Below are 18,916 nucleotides of genomic sequence, written 5' to 3'. Positions count from 1 at the left end.
CCCATGCAGGTCACGGGGAGAATGTACAAACTCCGTACAGACAAGCAGCCATGGTCAGGATCGAACCCAGGTCGCTGGTGCTGTAAGGCAGCAACTCTACTGCTGTACCACCGTGCCACCCCAACCGCTGTGCCACTGTGCTGCCCTGCACATAGTATTGGTGTAGTTGGACAATAACCACTTGTTGATTTTTGCACCAAGAAACTCGAAGCTCTTATAGAAAGCTGCACTCCTCTAATTCTGGACTTCGAGTACATCTTAAAGTTGTATAACCCAGATGCCCGTGGCGTCCCTTTAGCAGCCTGGATCCTAATGTCAGATGTTCTCCATCTAAAATCTTTCCACCAACTATTTCTTCCCCTTTCTCCTTCTATTACTTTAAGCAAACTTCTAGTCCATCATCTCATTTTCTGCCCAATGTCATTTTTGTCTGATTACCTTGTGAAAATCCACAGAATGCTTTATTTCATTCCTATATAAATACTAGAAGGGTTTGTTACTCTAACTTAGTTGGTGTTTTATTCAGGTCATTAATCACTTCTACGTGTCTTTAAATGGTAAGCTGCCTCTGCAATCAGTGTTTATCAATCAAGTAATGCTGATTAGGTGACTACAGAATGGAGCAGTCAGCACTTCTCCTGAAGAGTCTCAAGGAGAAATGCTTAATCAAATGCAAAGCGCCCAGCAGGTTATACAGTTTCCATCCAACTCTTCACAAATTGCTCCTAGAAAAAAAATTGTTTAATGCGTGGAATATTCATCCAGCAAATGATATTGCACCCCTGTGGTAAAGGAAGAAATGTCCAAATGTCAGGGGCTGTCAGGAGCTCCTGCATCAAACGTTGTTGCAGGCTGGCTACCATTCATTAATATTACATGAGAGTTATACTGTACATCTGGGAATTGCAGCAGTCAAAAGTGATTGTCAGCTTAAGCTGAAGACTTAAAGTTCAATTTTGTACCCTCAGCCAAAAACTTAAAATGATCGACCTTGTTTGCATCTGTATTCTGGCTTTACTTTGAGTAGCAAATTCTATTAAGCCCAACATTCCTTCAACAGTCAATATAAACAAAGAGAAAATAAATGGTATTTTAACTCAGTGCTGAGACCAGTACTTGGTCTTGCTTCGCACAAATTGGCTGCTGAAGTCGTCCACATACCCGTGAGTGCATTTAATTGATCTTTAGTTTAGTTTGGTTTAGAAATACAGCGCGGAAATGGGCCCTTCGGCCCATCGTGTCCCCGCCATCCAGCGATCCAGTACACTAACACTTTCGTCCACACTAGGGACAATTTACAAACTTACCAAAGCCAATTGACTCCACTTCTTTCGAGTGTGGGAGGAAACCAAAGCACTCGGAGAAAACCCACGGGCTCTCAGGGAGAAAGTACAAACTCCATACAGACAGCAACCTTAGGTACACACAATTGCTGGGGAAACTCAGCGGGTGCAGCAGCATCTATGGAGCGAAGGAAATAGGCGACGTTTCGGGCCGAAACCCTTCTTCAGACTGATGGGGGGTGGGGAAAGAAAGAAGGAAAAGGGGAGGAGGAGGAGGAGCCCGAGGGCGGGCAGATGGGAGGGTGGGAGGAGACAGCTAGAGGGTTAAGGAAGGGGAGGAGACAGCACGGGCTAGCCAAATTGGGAGAATTCAATGTTAATGCCATAAGGACGCAAGGACCCCAGACGGAATATGAGGTGCTGTTCCTCCAATTTCCGCTGTTGCTCACTCTGGCAATGGAGGAGACCCAGGACAGAGAGGTCGGATTGGGAATGGGAGGGGGAGTTGAAGTGCTGAGCCACCGGGAGGTCAGGTAGGTTATTGCGGACTGAGCGGAGGTGTTCGGCGAAACGATCGCCCAACCTACGCTTGGTCTCACCGATGTAAATGAGCTGACATCTAGAGCAGCGGATGCAGTAGATGAGGTTGGAGGAGATACAGGTGAACCTTTGTCGCACCTGGAACGACTGCTTGGGACCTTGAATGGAGTCGAGGGGGGAGGTGAAGGGACAGGTGTTGCATTTCTTGCGGTTGCAACGGAAAGTGCCCGGGGAGGGGGTGGTGCGGGAGGGAAGGGAAGAATTGACGAGGGAGTTGCGGAGGGAGCGGTCTTTGCGGAAGGCAGACATTGGGGGAGATGGGAAGATGTGGCGAGTGGTGGGGTCACGTTGGAGGTGGCGGAAATGGCGGAGGATTATGTGTTGTATTTGCCGGCTGGTGGGGTGAAAGGTGAGGACCAGAGGGACTCTGCCCTTGTTGGTGACAGCAACCTTAGTCAGGATTGAACTCGGGTCTCTGGCTGCAACTCTGCTGCTGCACCACTGTGCTGCACTTATTATAGCTGTACAGAATCATTAGAGGAATAGATCTGGTAAACGCACAGAGTCTATTGCCCAGAGTAGGGAAACTGAGAGCCAGAAGGCATAGGTTTAAAGTGAGGGGAGAAAGATTTAATATGAACCTGAGGGGTAGCTGAAGCAGGTACTATCGCAATGTTTAAATAACATTTAGACAGGTACATTGATAGGATAGGTTTAGAGAGATACGGGTCAGACGCAGGCTGGTGGGTCTAGTGTAGATGGGACATGTTGGTCGGTGTGGGTAAGTTGAGCCAAAGGGCCTGTTTCCACGCTGTATGAGTCTATGACTATAAAGTACTTCACACATTTGAAGAAATAGATTTAGATTCCTGAATGCCAGTATTTAATGGAAAGCAACATTTAATTTGACCTAAAAAAAGATAAAGTGCTAAAGTGTCTCAGCAGGCCCAGCAACATGCCTGGAGAACGTGGATAGGTGATGTTATGGTTCGGGACCCTCCTTCAGACTTTAATTTGACTTAAATATTTAAAGGAGATTAGAAATTCTCCCAAATCGACCCTCGGGGTATTTCTGCTTGCTTAGATCAGTTTCCTACATGCGTTCTAACTTAAGTAATACACAAAATGCTTGAGTCAGGCATTATCTGCGGAAGAAATGTACAGGAGATGTTTCGGGCTGGGACCCTTGTTCAGACTGATTGTAGCAGGAGGGAGAAAGCTGGTAATGAGGTGGGGGCAGGACAAAGCCTGGCGATAGTTGGACACAAAATGCTGGAGTAACTCAGCATAGCCTCAGGTAGCATCTCTGGAGAGAAGGAATAGGTGGATACAGAGGAGACGGAGGGTTTGATGGGCAGATGTGTGGGCAATGGCTAGTGATAAAAAGGAGTCAAAAGGGTGACAGTTAAGGAGAGAAGAGGAGGAAATATAAAGTTAGAGGGAAGGATATAGGTGGAAGGGGACCGGGGATGGGGGAGGGGAGTGAGGGGAAAAAACGTGTTCGAACATTGATCCATGCCATGAACCTTATTGAAACTTACAGAATAATGAAAGGCATAGATAGAGTGGATGTGGAAAGCATGACTGGTGGGAGAGTCTAGGACCAGAGGTCTTAGCCTCAGAATTAAAGGGCGCTCTTTTAGAAAGGAAGTGAGGAGGAACTTCTTTAGACTTAGGGTAGTTAATCTGTGGAACTCATTGCCACAGAGGGCTGTGGAGGCCAAGTCGGTGGATATTTTTAGTGCAGAAATAGACAAATTCTTGATTTGAACGGGTATCAAGGGTTATGGGGGGAGACAGGAAAATGGGACTAGAAGGCAGAGATCAGCCATGATTGAATGGCGGAGTAGGCTCGAAGGGCCGAATGGCCTAATTCTATTCATATAACTTGAGCTTGTGAATTCAACAAGTAAAATAATAATAGTTGCAATAAAATCTGCCTACTAGATGCATAATATAACGATATGATTTAAACGAGCGTTACACCACCTTTGCTTTCTCCAGCTGGGCTTGGGCTTGGCGCTGTGCTTCTCTCCGTACTGCCTCGCGGTCTTCCTCCAGAGATACATCTGATTCAGATGGACGGCTGGTATAGGAGTCCGCCGAACCCTGCGGGGACAAGACATGGGAAATATGTGACCTTTGCCGGTGGCAAGCAAACTGCAGTTTGAAAGTCATTGCACTTGCAGAGAGTCACCACACTCTGTAATGTAAAGCAAATTAATTAGGAATGACTGTATCCCAGGATATCAAATGGAAAATTAATTTGCTGAGTGATTCTGCTTCCATCTTATCTCTCCCCCACTTCTGATTTAGTAATATTTCTAATTTGAAGTACAATTCTATGCGCACACATTTGGATGCAATTATTTCGCAATGGAGTCACCTGAATAAACTGTTGCACAACCACAAAGCAGATGACTAAAGAAAATATATACAAAGCATGCCTACGGCTATAAAATCACAAGATCCTGTTTCCAACTACTGTTTTACTTTTCCCTTGTGCTGTTCTGCATCTTTTGATCTTTGCAAACATCCGCTGGTTTCCGATGGATTAAGATCAAAAATCCTTCCCTGCCACCTATTTACGAAAACAGTGAAGTTGCCACAAATTCCTACCAGTCTTTAATAAAAGGTTACTCTGGCTCTCGAGCAGATTTCAACAAATTATTTCAATCATCAGTTACATTGTATTAACCGGTGCTGCAAACACGCCAGCTGTGTTTGTCTCACATCATCCACGCCAATCGTTACCGAAAACAAATTAAGAAAAGGTTTATTCTTACACAGAGATCAGAATTCTTCAAACGTCCTCCTTTAGCTCGTTTCAGAATCCTTATCCAGGTGGCCTTCATTAGCCGGAGATCTCAGCTATTGTCCACTGTGGCTGTGCCTAGCTCTGATCCTAGATAAAGCTGATTGCCACTGTGTACTGCTCAATCAACACTGCTTTACTTTTAACCCATCTTGCCCGAACGCTTGCAAACCTGCTCCTTTCATTTTAGCCTCTTTCCTCTCATTCTATAATGAGTCATTCGAGCAAGCAAACAAGACAGCTCGCTTCTTTGAGAAATGAAGGTTAGGTGTTTTCCATACTTGAAGTCTTTCGTTGCCACAATTCCTCTAGTACACCTAGAAACCTCCGTTCATCCCACAGGCACTACATGACAGGAGGGACAAAAAAAAAATATTGCAAGTGGGAATCTTTTAAAAGTCAAATATGGAATTTATTTACGCATATTATAGTGCAAAGTTCAATCCCTCTCTCCAGGGAGACAGAGAAACTCGTCACATCAAGGAGCATGCTCAGTAGCTACAGCTTTACGCAGATGCTCACATCACACTGTGATGTTCACCTTCTGTCAAGCTGCCATTCGAATCCTCAAGGGTAGAGCATGAAAATAGCAGGGTCCTTGTACAGCTGTAACAAATGCAAGTCAATGGCTTCATTTTTCTGTCATACACCTGTCACCACTTGCACAAAACAATACTGCTAGCCTTCATTCTTTTTACAGGATCTTTTCAATCAAGAATGACACATTTCCTTTCCACAGTGCCTAATTAACAAGGACAGGAACCAGCAACGTTTAAAATAAACACACCAGCTACAGTGGAAGCCAAGATGCTAGTCAGGTTGACCTGATAAAAAAATGTAACTGAACAAAACCAGTCACACTGGTTAAGAAATGAAAATATTAACGAGACTTACTAAAGTTTTTCTGATATTCCAAGGACATCAAAACACGGTTGAAATGAATGATTCTATTAATATCCGACTTCAAACGGAATAATCAATCGCAATCTTTTACAGCGTGAATGTGAAACGTGCACCATTACAGTTTATACGTCGCCTGAACTAGTTGCGAGGAGTAAAATCTGTTTTCCATTTTAGACAGAGCATCCCACCCACAGGTGAGAAAACATCATTGCCCAAGAGACAATGCGATCCCAACTGGCTCTTTTCAACATGAATATAATGTTCTGACTTACAAAACGAGAAACACAACAATCTGCCATTGAATGCTAATCTATCCAGCCTGTCTGCAAATCTGTCAAGTCCATTTACTGGGAACGTTTGCTCGATCTGTGTCTGCTACAGGGTTAATAACGGCATCTATAAATTCAAGTCAAGTCAAGTCAACTTTATTGTCATGTGCAGGTATAATTTTAGTCATAGTGTGGAGAATCTGTGGATTTCATCGTCACGAAGCCTGTAGAGGATGTCAATTCATATTTTCAAGGCAGATTGACAGATAAACATAGACATAGAAACATAGAAAATAGTTTCATATTTCAGTTAGACGCATGCCTCTTTTTTTCTGACCAGAGTCTTAACATCCCTCTTCAATCAGTGTTACATAGAAACATAGAAAATAGGTGCAGGAGTAGGCCATTCGGCCCTTCGAGCCTGCACCGCCATTCAATATGATCATGGCTGATCATCCAACTCAGTATCCCGTACCTGCCTTCTCTCCATACCCCCTGATCCCTTTAGCCACAAGGACCACATCTAACTCCCTCTTAAATATAGCCAATGAACTGGCCTCAACTACCTTCTGTGGCAGAGAATTCCACAGATTTACCACTCTCTGTGTAAAAAATTTTCTCATCTCAGTCCTAATAGACTTCCCTCTTATCCTTAAACTGTGACCCCTTGTTCTGGACCTCCCCAACATCGGGAATAATCTTCCTGCATCTAGCCTGTCCAACCCCTTAAGAATTTTATAAGTTTCCATAAGATCCCCCCTCAATCTTCTAAATTCTAGATTCTTGAATAATATGGGTGACAGGGGTTATGGGGAGAAGACAGGAGAATGCGGTTTGAAGGAAAGATAGATCAGCCATGATTGAATGGTGGAGTAGACTCAATGGGCCAAATGGCCTGGATCTGCTCCTGGAACTTATGAACAATGAAAAATCTTGCCTGTAGCTACACCACAGGCATATAGAGTTACAACACAGAAAGAAGAAACAAATTACTCATATATTACACTTAAATTCTGCAAGTAAAAAAGGAAAACACTGCAACAAAAAACAAGAAAATATTGCAAAAAACAATTGGAAACCAAGTCTATGGTAGTGAAAGAGGGGAGGCATAGTATACCATTGTGAAGTAGGATTAGGGTTGTGCAGGTCAGTTTAAGAAACTGATGTTCATAGGAAAGTAGCTGCCCCTGAACTTGGTAGTGTGCAACATTGGACTTGTGTACCTCGTGTCCAAAGGTAACAGAGAGAAGAGGGCATGGTCTGGATGGTGGGGATCCCACATGATAGATACTGCCTTCTTGAGGCAGCACCTCAATAGATGCCTTTGATGAAGAGGGTGGATGTGCTTGTAATGGAATGGGCTAACTAAATTATTATCAATTAGATTACCTTAGTGCCCATTCGTAATTTTCCATATTGTATCTAATTACAATTCAGTTAGTATTTACAAATTGGATGTTAGATAATAGACAATAGGTGCAGGAGTAGGCCATTCGGCCCTTCGAGCCAGCACTGCCATTTAATGTGATCATGGCTGATCATCCCCAATCAGTACCCCGTTCCTGCCTTCTCCCCATAACCCCTGACTCCGCTATTTTTAAGAGCCCTATCTAGCTCTCTTTTGAAAGCATCCAGAGAACCTGCCTCCACCGCCCTCTGAGGCAGAGAATTCCACAGACTCACCGCTCTCTGTGAGAAAAAGTGTTTCCTCGTTTCCGTTCTAAATGGTTTACTCCTTATTCTTAAACTGTGGCCCCTGGTTCTCCTCTAAATGCTTGTGAATCAAATCAGGTGTACAGATGCATATAAAGAACTAACTAAAATGCTGGAGCAACGCAGCATCTCTGGAGAACATGGATAGGCGACTTTTCTGTGTCAGGACACTTCTTCAGACTGATTGTAGTAGGATTCAGTTTACAAAGTAACCACACTACAACAAAATTCTAACATATTTATTTTATTTCTATCCACCTTAGGTTTGTTGTGCTGGTCAATGTGTAAAGAACCCACAGAGGATAACAGGTATCTCATGCATAGAAACATTTAAACATAGAAAATAGGTGCAGGAGTAGGCCATTCGGCCCTTCGAGCCTGCACCGCCATTCAATATGATCATGACTGATCATCCAACTCAGTATCCCGTACCTGCCTTCTCTCCATACCCCCTGATCCCTTTAGCCACATGGACCACATCTAACTCCCTCTTAAATATAGCCAATGAACTGGCCTCAACTACCTTCTGTGGCATCTGCCACAGCTCCATGGCAACATGAGCAAACCTCGACACATCGATCTGATTAGTTATTTAATTCCAATTCATACAATGGCCTTTACCTCAGTATGGGGAAATGCTTCCCACCAATCCTAAATTGAGAGTGATGTTCCATAATCTATGGACCATAATGAACCAAATCAATGGTTCAATGTTCCTAATAATATCACGTGCATCAAGGTACAGTGAAATTTGTATTTTTTGCATACAGATCAGTAATACTATTGTAATATATCAGTACAATCCCCAGTTAAGTACATAATACATGCAATATGCTAGAGTCGCCAGGTTTTAGTGCCATGTCACAGTCCCAACTGCAGCTGGCTATAAAGGGCTATTACAGCTGTTGCCCCCGTCCGGATGTCCCACGGACTGCTGTTCCTCTCCTTGCCCAGCCATCTTCAACCTTCGTGCCCCGGCTGACCTCGAGGTGTAGATGGCAGGAACCCCCCCCCCCCCCCCCCCCTCCCCCCTCCTCCCTGTCCGGCATCATCGCCAACTCCCTTCACTTCCTTTCCGGTTCCCGACCTTCAGGGGTGAGCAGGGACCAGGCTCAATGGCTTCCCTCTCCTAGTTCCACAGCAGGCAAGTCAGGCCTGCTGTCAGGGTATGACTGCGGCTCGCCAGGACTTTCTGCCTTCCAGAGAAAGCTCACGGCAGAGGGTAGCTTGACATTGCATCAATTTCCCCTATGATAGAGTCATAGAGTGATACAGTGTGGAAACAGGCCCTTTGGCCCAACTTGCCCACACCGACCAACATGTCCCAGCTACACTAGTCCCACCTGCCTGCATTTGGTTCATATCCCTCCGAACCTGTCCTATCCATGTACCAAAAGCGAATGCCCGAACAGGGACATGTACACTGGACCCTCAGATTAAAACTCAGATGTTCTACCGACTGTGCTATCCAGGAAAATCCTTTATTTAAACATTTTGAAACATCTAACTTATCAGGCACAGCTTCTAAAGGATTATGGATTCAACCACCACAGACTGGTCAGTGCCACGTGGAAGCTAATAAATGCAGTGTGATCCCTAAGCCATGCTTCCTGCTTTCACACTTGTAAATGAACCTGCAGTTAAAGCTACTGCTATTGCATCCAGGTTTCTGGCAGATAAAAATCAAATAATAACGCTTGAATTCTGGATTCTCGCTCATGGAAAGGTCATGAAAACCACAATCAGAAATAAATGCCAAGCAACTCCAGCTCCAAATAATCAATGCACTACTTCAGAAATTGAAGTGATATTCACTTTGAAGCAACATACCTATAGAATACACTAAATACTGCAGATGATGGCATTGGGCAAAAAACATAAAGTGCTGGAGAATTCAGCAGGTCAGGCAGCATCTGTGGAAAGAATGGAGAGGTAACATTTCAGGTTGGGAGCCTTCTTCAGAATATTGTAGAATCAAGTAGCCCTGCTCTTAGTCTGAAGAAGGGTTTTGGCCCAAAACGTTGCCTATTTCTTTCGCTCCATAGATGCTGCTGCACCCGCTGAATTTCTCCAGCATTTTTTTGTGTACCTATTGTAGAATCAAGTTGCCCTGCTCTTAGCTAGCTCCAAATAAGATTTTTTAAGAACATTACCTAAAGATCACAACTTCTAGCCTTTATTCCAAACAAGTACAAACAAATTGTTTTTGTACTGTGTAAAAGAAATCTCATTTAAAAAAAAATCTGGTTCTCCAGTTCTAGATTTATGCTTTAGTGATGATTAATGGTGGTTATTCTGCTTTTTATTTAAATGTGTTGCATGTCGAAATCGTTCACTTAGGCCATAAGCAAGCTTACACCAACTATGTCCAACAACTTAAGATATCAACACCATCCAGGACAAAGCAGACCATTAACTGGTATCCCTTCTGCCATGCTAACACTGCTTCACAGTGGCTACAGTATCAAGTGTTGCACTTTGAGCTGATAATTTAAGGAGCAAGTATACAGTTAATGCCAAGACCCTTAACAGTATTGATGTACAAAGGGTTCTTGGGTTCCAAGTCTATAACTCCCTGAAAGCGGCAACACGAGTAGGTAGAGCGGAAAAGACGGCGAATGGTATGCTTGCCCTCATAGGTCGAAGCATTGAGTATAAGAATCAGAAAGTCATGGTGCAGCTTTAAAGCGCTTTGGTTCGGCCATTATTGGAGTACTGTGCACAATTCCAGTTGCCTCATGAATGTGAAATCTTTGGAGATGGTGCACAAGAGATTTACAAGAATGCAGCCTGGATTAGAGGATATTAGCTATTACATTAGACACACTTGGATTATTTTCTCTGGAATGTTGAAGTCTTAAGGGAGACCTGACAGAAGTATATACAATTATAAGAGTCATAGGGTAGACAGTCAGAGGCTTTTTCCCAGGATGGAAACGTCAAAGAGTAAAAGCCATGGCTTCAGAGTGAGAGGGGCAAGCTTTAAAATAGATGTGCAGGGCCAGTTTTCTTTGCACATGGAGATGAGTGCCTGCAACATGCTGTCATAGTGGTGGTGGAGGCAGACACGATAGTGGCATCTAAGCTGCTTTCAGATAGGCGTGGATATTCAGGGAATGAAGGGATATGGATCACGTGCAGGCAGAGGAGATTAATTTAACTCTGTGTCATGTTCAGCACTGGCATTGTGGGCTGAAGAACCTATTCCTGTGATCCACTGAACTATGTTCTATATCTACAAAAAACACTGCAGTTGTTCACTAAAGGGCCCATCCCACTTACGTGTCCTTGGCACGCAAATTACGCGACCTCGTGTTCTCATTGAGGCGCATGGGCAACGTGTGGCCGTGCGGGGCCGGTCCCACTTAGAAGCGCGGAGGGTATGTAGTTGTGCGCGACATCGCGCGGGGCTCGGAAATGTTTGTAGTGAATGAAATCTTCGCGCGCCAACGACCTGTCGCGTGACGGACGGCCAAAGTGGGACAGGCCCAAGACCCTGGCGCGACGCAACGTCTCACCTCCAACAGCAGCAGAAGCAGGCAAACGATCGCCAAGCTCGGCCTGGGGCTCATGGCCGTTGCGGTCCGGATCCGCCCCCACTTCTACTCCCAGAGCAGGGCCAAGAAAATTGAAGAAAGACGCAAAATGCAGGAGTAACTCAGCGGGACCGGCAGCATCTCTGGAGAGAAGCAATGGGTGACGTTTCGGGTCAAGCCCTTCTTTTCAGCCTGAAGAAGAGTCTCGACACGAAACATCACCCATTGCTTCTCTCCAGAGATGCTGCCGGCCCTGCTGAGTTACTCCAGCTTTGTGTCCATCTTCAAATGACGTCACGCGCTCCAGGCGGCTGTGGTACGCATGTGCGCATTGGAAAGAGCCCTGGTTTTCAAGGGAAATTGGACATCTTATTCGGAAAAAGAGGGAGATCTACAATAATTATAGGCAGCATGAAGTAAATGAGGTGCTTGAGGAGTATAAGGAATGTAAAAAGAATCTTAAGAAAGAAATTTTAAAAGCTAAAAGAAGATATGAGGTTGCTTTGGCAGTAAGGTGAAAGTAAATCCAAAGGGTTTCTACAGCTATATTAATAGCAAAAGGATAACGAGGGATAAAATTGGTCCATTAGAGAGTCAGAGTGGACAGCTATCTGCAGAGCCAAAAGAGATGGGGGAGATATTGAACAATTACTTTTCTTCGGTATTCACCAAGGAGAAGGATATTGAATTATGTGAGGTAGGGGAAACTAGTAGAGTAGCTATGGAAACTATGAGATTCAAAGTAAAAGAAGTACTGACACTTTTGAAAAATATAAAAGTGGATAAGTCTCCAGGTCCTGACAGGATATTCCCTAGGACATTGAGGGAAGTTAGTGTAGAAATAGCAGGGGCTATGACAGAAATATTTCAAATGTCATTAGAAACGGGAATAGTCCCCGAGGATTGGCGTACTGCGCATGTTGTTCCATTGTTTAAAAAGGGGTCGAAGAGTAAACCTAGCAATTATAGACCTGTTAGTTTGACTTCAGTGGTGGGCAAATTAATGGAAAAGATACTTAGAGATAATATATATAAGCATCTGGATAAACAAGGTCTGATTAGGAACTGTCAACATGGATTTGTGCCTGGAAGGTCATGTTTGACTAATCTTCTTGAATTTTTTGAAGAGGTTACTAGGGAAATTGACAAGGGTAAAGCAGTGGATGTTGTCTATATGGACTTTAGTAAGGCCTTTGACAAGGTTCCTCATGGAAGGTTGGTTAAGAAGGTTCAACTGTTGGGTATAAATGCAGGAGTAGCAAGATAGATTCAACAGTGGCTGAATGGGAGACGCCAGAGGGTAATGGTGGATGGCTGTTTGTCGGGTTGGAGGCAGGTGACTAGTGGGGTGCCTCAGGGATCTGTGTTGGGTCCTTTGTTGTTTGTCATCTACATCAATGATCTGGATGAAGGTGTGGTAAATTGGATTAGTAAGTATGCAGCTGATACCAAGATAGGGGGTGTTGTGGATAATGAAGAGGATTTCCAAAGTCTACAGAGTGATTTAGGCCATTTGGAAGAATGGGCTGAAAGATGGCAGATGGAGTTTAATGCTGATAAATGTGAGGTGCTACACCTTGGCAGGACAAATCAAAATAGGACGTACATGGTAAATGGTAGGGAATTGAAGAATGCAGTTGAACAGAGGGATCTGGGAATAACCGTGCATAGTTCCTTGAAGGTGGAATCTCATATAGATAGGGTGGTAAAGAAAGCTTTTGGTATGCTAGCCTTTATAAATCAGAGCATTGAGTATAGAAGCTGGGATGTAATGTTAAAATTGTACAAGGCATTGGTGAGACCAAATGTGGAGTATGGTGTACAATTTTGGTCGCCCAATTATAGGAAGGATGTCAACAAAATAGAGAGAGTACAGAAGAGATTTACTAGAATGTTGCCTGGGTTTCAACAACTAAGTTACAGAGAAAGGTTGAATAAGTTAGGTCTTTATTCTCTGGAGCGCAGAAGGTTAAGGGGGGACTTGATAGAGGTCTTTAAAATGATGAGAGGGATAGGCAGAGTTGATGTGGACAAGCTTTTCCCTTTGAGAGTAGGGAAGATTCAAACAAGAGGACATGACTTGAGAATTAAGGGACAGAAGTTTAGGGGTAACATGAGGGGGAACTTCTTTACTCAGAGAGTGGTAGCGGTGTGGAATGAGCTTCCAGTGGATGTGGTGGAGGCAGGTTCGTTGGTATCATTTAAAAATAAATTGGATAGGCATATGGATGAGAAGGGAATGGAGGGTTATGGTATGAGTGCAGGCAGGTGGGACTAAGGGAAAATAAGTGTTCGGCACGGACTTGTAGGGCCGAGATGGCCTGTTTCCGTGCTGTAATTGTTATATGGTTATAGCTATAGCGGCTCTGAACCGGCCCTAATGAGTGCCCCCCCCCCCCACCCACCCCCTTTGGACAGTCTCCCTCAGATGGTCACGTCAATCAATTCAGCTTGTTTATTTATGTATTGTATTTATTTACCTTTCTTGTACATCAGTGGAGCTGCATACTAAATCTCGTTGCACTGACGTGCAATGACAATAAAAGATATATTATTATTATTATTATTATATGGTTATATGTAATCGCGCCCGACCTTCGTGGGACCGTCGCGGTTCAACGCAACCACAAGGTCGCGTAATTTGCGTGCCGAGGACACGTAAGTGGGACAGGCCCTTTAGATTACTCCAACACCTCCCAAAGTCAACACCTCCATCACCATAAACAACAAGGCCTTCAGGTAACACAGGAACATCACAACCTATAGTCTCTTCTCCATGTCATACACCATTATGATTTGGAAATATGTATCATTTTTTCATCATCACTGGATCTACATAATTGAACTATCCATCAGAAGGACAGCCATAATGATGCAATTGGGTTTGAGCAATAAATGCTAGCCTTGGCAGGACATTTTAAATGTTCAGGTAACTTACAAAGTGCAAATATTTTGAAATAAATTATTGCATTTGCATAATACAAAATTAATGTGCTCCTCAACACCAAGGATGGAAGCTGCAACCCTGCTGCACAATCACAATGTGCATGAAGCTACAGGGACAAACACTCAGTGGATGACAGGTGAATGAATGCATGAATAAGTTTATGAATGAATGAATGAATGAATGAATGAATGAATGAATGAATGAATGAATGAATGAATGAATGAGTTTAAGAATTTGCCCTGGTGCTCCGCTCGCAAGAAACAACACGACAAACCGTAAACCATTAATGCCCCTGTCCCACTTAGGAAACCTGAACGGAAACCTCTGGTGACTTTGCGCCCCACCCAAGGTTTCCGTGCGGTTCCCGGAGGTTTTTGTCAGTCTCCCTACCTGCTTCCACTACCTGCACCCTCCGGGAACCGCACGGAAACCTTGGGTGGGGCGCAAAGTATCCAGAGGTTTCCGTTCAGGTTTCCTAAGTGGGACAGGGGCATTAGAATAAAACTTAAAACATTAGGTGAAAGACAATGGCCCATGAATACTTCAAGGAATTATTTTATACACTGAAGTGCAGTGTGGTAGATCAAGCCAGCTTGGAGTAAGGACGAGGCTAAAATATCCTATCCAACTGTCGAATGCTTAGACCATGATAACACAAATGCTTCCTTCCTAGTTCACCATCACCACAGTGATTAAAGAATATATGGGGCCCACAGGAGCAATAGGGGAAGTGGATTTAACTGGGAGGGTGGATTAAGGAGTGGTCTGAGAATCTTGGAATCAGATGGGCAAGGTGATTATCAAAGAGATGATTAGGCTTGAAATCAAAGTCAAGATGAAGAGAGCCATAAAGTCCTAGATATCCAGATCACCTCTCATTCGTTGAAATGTGTAGGAAGGCGATGCAGAAGCTGGTTTAAACCGAAGATGGACACAAAAGCTGGGGTAACTCAGCGGGACAGGCTGAAGACGGGTCTCCGCCTGAAACATCAACCATTCGAACCAGGGGCGCCATGGAGATGGCAGCCCTGCCGGAAGTCAGTTCGTTTTTTCATATTTTTCTTATTTTTAGCATTTGTTAAAAGTTTGTTTTAATGTACTTCGGTTTGTTTTACGTGGGGGGAGGGGGAAACTTTTTTTCAAGTTCTTACCTTCCCGTAGATGTAATCAATTTTCGGATCACATTCTCCGGGCTCTGCTGGAGCTGGAGGCCTCCTCGGACTGTCGTGAGCCCCACCGCGGGACGCGGACTTAACATCGGAGCGGATCCCTTGCCTGGCTTCGCCCAACACCTCCGCTCGGTTCGCAATAACCAACCTGATCTCCCGGTGGCTCAGCACTTCAACTGCCCCTCCCATTCCCAATCTGACCTGGGCCTCCTCCATGGCCAGAGTGAGGTTCACCGTAAATTGGAGGAGCAGCACCTCATATTTCGCTTGGGCCGTTTACACCCCAGCGGTTTGAACATTGACTTCTCTAATTTCAGGTAGTCCTTGCTTTCTCCTCCACTTCTCAGCTCTCCCTCAGCCCACTGTCTCCACCTCTTCCTTTCTTCTTCCCGCCCCCCCCCCCCTCCCACCCTCACATCAGTGTGAAGAAGGGTCTCGACCCAAAACGTTGCCTATTTCTTCGCTCCATAGATGCTGCCTCACCCGTTGAGTTTCTCCAGCATTTTTGTCTACCTTCGATTTTCCAGCATCTAAGCAGCAGTTCCTTCTTAAACATTGATCATAGTTTTGTTTAGTTTATTGTCGTGCATTTAGCTCATGATCATCCATCACATGCCAATTGATGTCACCCTGCACAGCCAGTAACATCTCTGTGGCTGTACTATTGTACCCCCCTCATGCCAATTATCTGCTAGAAACATATACAACTATGAGAGGCATAGATAGGATAGATAGTCAGACCTAACTCCCATGGTGAAAATATCAAAGACTAGAGGGTATAACTTTAAAGTAAGAGGGCCAAAGTTTAAAGAGGTTTTGGGGCTTTTCTTTACACACAGGGTGCCTGGAACGCTCTGCCAGGGATAGTCATGGAGGCAGATGCGATAGTGGACGTTAAGAGGCTTTTAGTTAGGCACATGAATATGCAGGGAGTGGAAGGAAATTGAACATATGCAGGCAGATGAGATTAGTTCATCTTGGCATCATGTTCGGCACAAACATTGTGATTCAAAAGGCTTGTTCCTGTGCTGTACTTTTCAATGTTCTTTGTTCTATTAAACACTGTCAAGTGTTAGATAAAGTTCACTTGCTGAGGTGCAACTCCAGAGCCAATAAGATCTTCCACCCCTGCAACGGACTGTTCCAGCTGCTACGGTCAGGCAAACGCCTCCGTTGCCATGCTGCGAGAACGGAGAGGTTGAGAAGGAGTTTCTTCCCAGAGGCCATTAGGACTGTAAACTCCTACCTCAACAGGGACTAACTTTACTGTTCCACTCTACTGCTTTTATTTTAAATTGCTGTTTTTTTCCCTTTTTCCACACCGCCCACAATATCTAATATGTAAAATGTAGATTGGTATATGCATGCAACCAATCATATATAGGTTAGCATCACTAATGTGTATGTGGATTAAAGATGATCTTAAGTTACGTGTTCTGTAGATGTCATATTTACATAAAAGAATATGTGATTCTGTTCCATTCTGTTTGTATGGTTGTTTGTTTGTTTGTCTTTTTGCACAATGTCCGCGAGCATTGCCACTTTTCATTTCACTGCACATCTCGTATGTGTATGTGACGAATAAACTTGACTTGACTTGACTAATAATGCGCTAGGTGAGGTTTCCATAAGATTTTGAATGTTTTTTAATTGGTTTACTTGTCAGGTTTTGGGCATCATCGAAAGAGCCATCATCGGAAGAGCCATTGGCAAAACCATTGCCACTGTTGAACTGGGTAATCCAAGTCGAATGCCTGGTTTATAACCCGTTGGACTCACAAGAGGAGAAATGAGACCTTATTGTGTGTGTTTTATGACTGCAAAGCCAGCATGATGAGATGAACATCTTCCACCCTAAGGCTTAGTCGGACAGTCTGTCGGGCAGATAATGGACCAAACCATTTTCTATAAGCTGCCTATGAATGGAACTTGGCATCTCATTTACATAATTAAAGATAAACACTCATTTTAAGATTCAGGCCGGCACCAAGACTAGATGCTGGGTCTCAATCCGAACATCGACCATCCTGCTGCCTGATCTGCTGCGTCCCTTCCAGCTGTTTGTATTTTGCATGTTAATAAGTCTTGATAAGTCTATTTTAAGGTTGGCCTTGGGCCTTGTTGTTGAGAGTGGCTTCATTAAGTCATTACACTGGGAAATATTAGCATGGATATTTGAATAAAAATCAAGCGGCATGCAACGATGATCAAGAGAACTTAGTCATTCAAATCCAACTAGAACAGCTAAGGGACTTACAATCAATTGTTGTAACAAATGTAGAATTCAAATTGCAAAACAGTAATTGTTTCAATTAAACTTCTTGGAGTCACGGAGTCATAGAGTTATACAGCACAAAGACAAGCCCTTTGGCCCACCTTGTTCATTCATGCAGTCCAAGTTGGCACATTGGGCAAGACCTATTTGCCAGCATTTGGCCCATAGCCCTCTAACCCCCTACATCTGTCCAAAAATTGTAACTGTATTCACTTATACAGCTTTCTCTGGCAGCTCATTCCAGATACGGACGAATCTCTGAGTGAAAACGTTGCCCTTTGACATCCCTCTTAAATATCTCCCCTCTCACCCTAACCTTATGCCCTTGTTTTCTAATCCTCCACCTTGAGAAAAAGACTATGAATGTTCACTTTATCAATGCCCCTCATAATCTCGTATACTTCAATGACACCCCTCATCCTCCTATGCTCCAAAGAACAAATGCTAGCCTATCCAATCCATCCAATTAACTCAAATCTTCAACCTTAAGCAACATCCTAATGAATCTCCATTGCACCATTTCCACCAACTTAATGACATCCTTCCTTTTGTTGGATAATCATAACCGCACACGGTCCTCCAAGTGTGGTCTCAGGACTTTCATATGAAGAAAGACTGGATGGGCTCGGCTTGTACTCGCTAGAATTTAGAAGATTGAGGGGGGATCTTATAGAAACCTACAACATTCTTAAGGGGTTGGACAGGCTAGATGCAGGAAGGTTGTTCCCGATGTTGGGGAAGTCCAGAACAAGGGGTCACAGTTTAAGAATAAGGGGGAAATCTTTTAGGACCGAGATGAGAAAAAAAAATTCACACAGAGAGTGGTGAATCTCTGGAATTCTCTGCCACAGAAGGTAGTTGAGGCCAGTTCATTGGCTATATTTAAGAGGGAGTTAGATGTGGTCCTTGTGGCTAAAGGGATCAGGGGGTATGGAGAGAAGGCAGGTATGGGATACTGAGTTGGATGATCAGCCATGATCATATTGAATGGCGGTGCAGGCTCGAAGGGTCGAATGGTCTACTCCTGCACCTATTTTCTATGTTTCTATGTCAAACAACAACTTATACAGCCGCAAATGATGAACCACTTTTGTACTCAATACCTTTCCCATTAAAGGCAAATGTGCCCAATACCATCTTCATCACATTGTCCACCTGACTCACCACTTTGAGGGAATCATGCACCTGTATTCCCAGATCTGTTCTGCAACACTCTCCAGGTCTCCACCATTTACCATGTCCTGTGGAATTTCCCATTGCTATAACCTGGCACTGCCAGGAACCTACTTGCTGGTGCATAGTTTTTGCCAGAACTACTCAGCTTCAGACCTCATCACAGCCTTACTCTATGCACTGAAGTAAGAGATTAACTACACAGTGAAGTTAAAATGACTGCAGTTGGTAGCATGATAGTATTAGGCAGAGTGGGGCATAAAGGAGCTCAAGTTTAAATTGAAATCCAGGGA

General features: G+C 44.0%; 1 protein-coding gene across 5 annotated transcripts in view; it reads right to left on the bottom strand.

Annotated features, from left to right (window-relative positions):
• cacnb2 (calcium voltage-gated channel auxiliary subunit beta 2) overlaps positions 1 to 18,916 on the bottom strand; it is a 200,814-nt gene that overhangs the window by 70,649 nt on the left and 111,249 nt on the right. For all 5 annotated transcript variants that reach the window (XM_033015312.1, XM_033015328.1, XM_033015298.1 and 2 more), the window contains exon 2: positions 3,813 to 3,932. In XM_033015312.1, coding sequence (XP_032871203.1) covers positions 3,813 to 3,932 — 120 coding nt within the window. The remainder of the gene's footprint in view (positions 1 to 3,812; positions 3,933 to 18,916) is intronic.

This window comes from Amblyraja radiata, chromosome 2 (genome assembly GCF_010909765.2).
Source record: "Amblyraja radiata isolate CabotCenter1 chromosome 2, sAmbRad1.1.pri, whole genome shotgun sequence".
Taxonomy (NCBI): Eukaryota; Metazoa; Chordata; class Chondrichthyes; order Rajiformes; family Rajidae; genus Amblyraja; species Amblyraja radiata.
The sequence above is the reverse complement of the archived record's forward strand: the minus strand, read 5'-3'. Positions and strand labels throughout refer to the sequence as shown.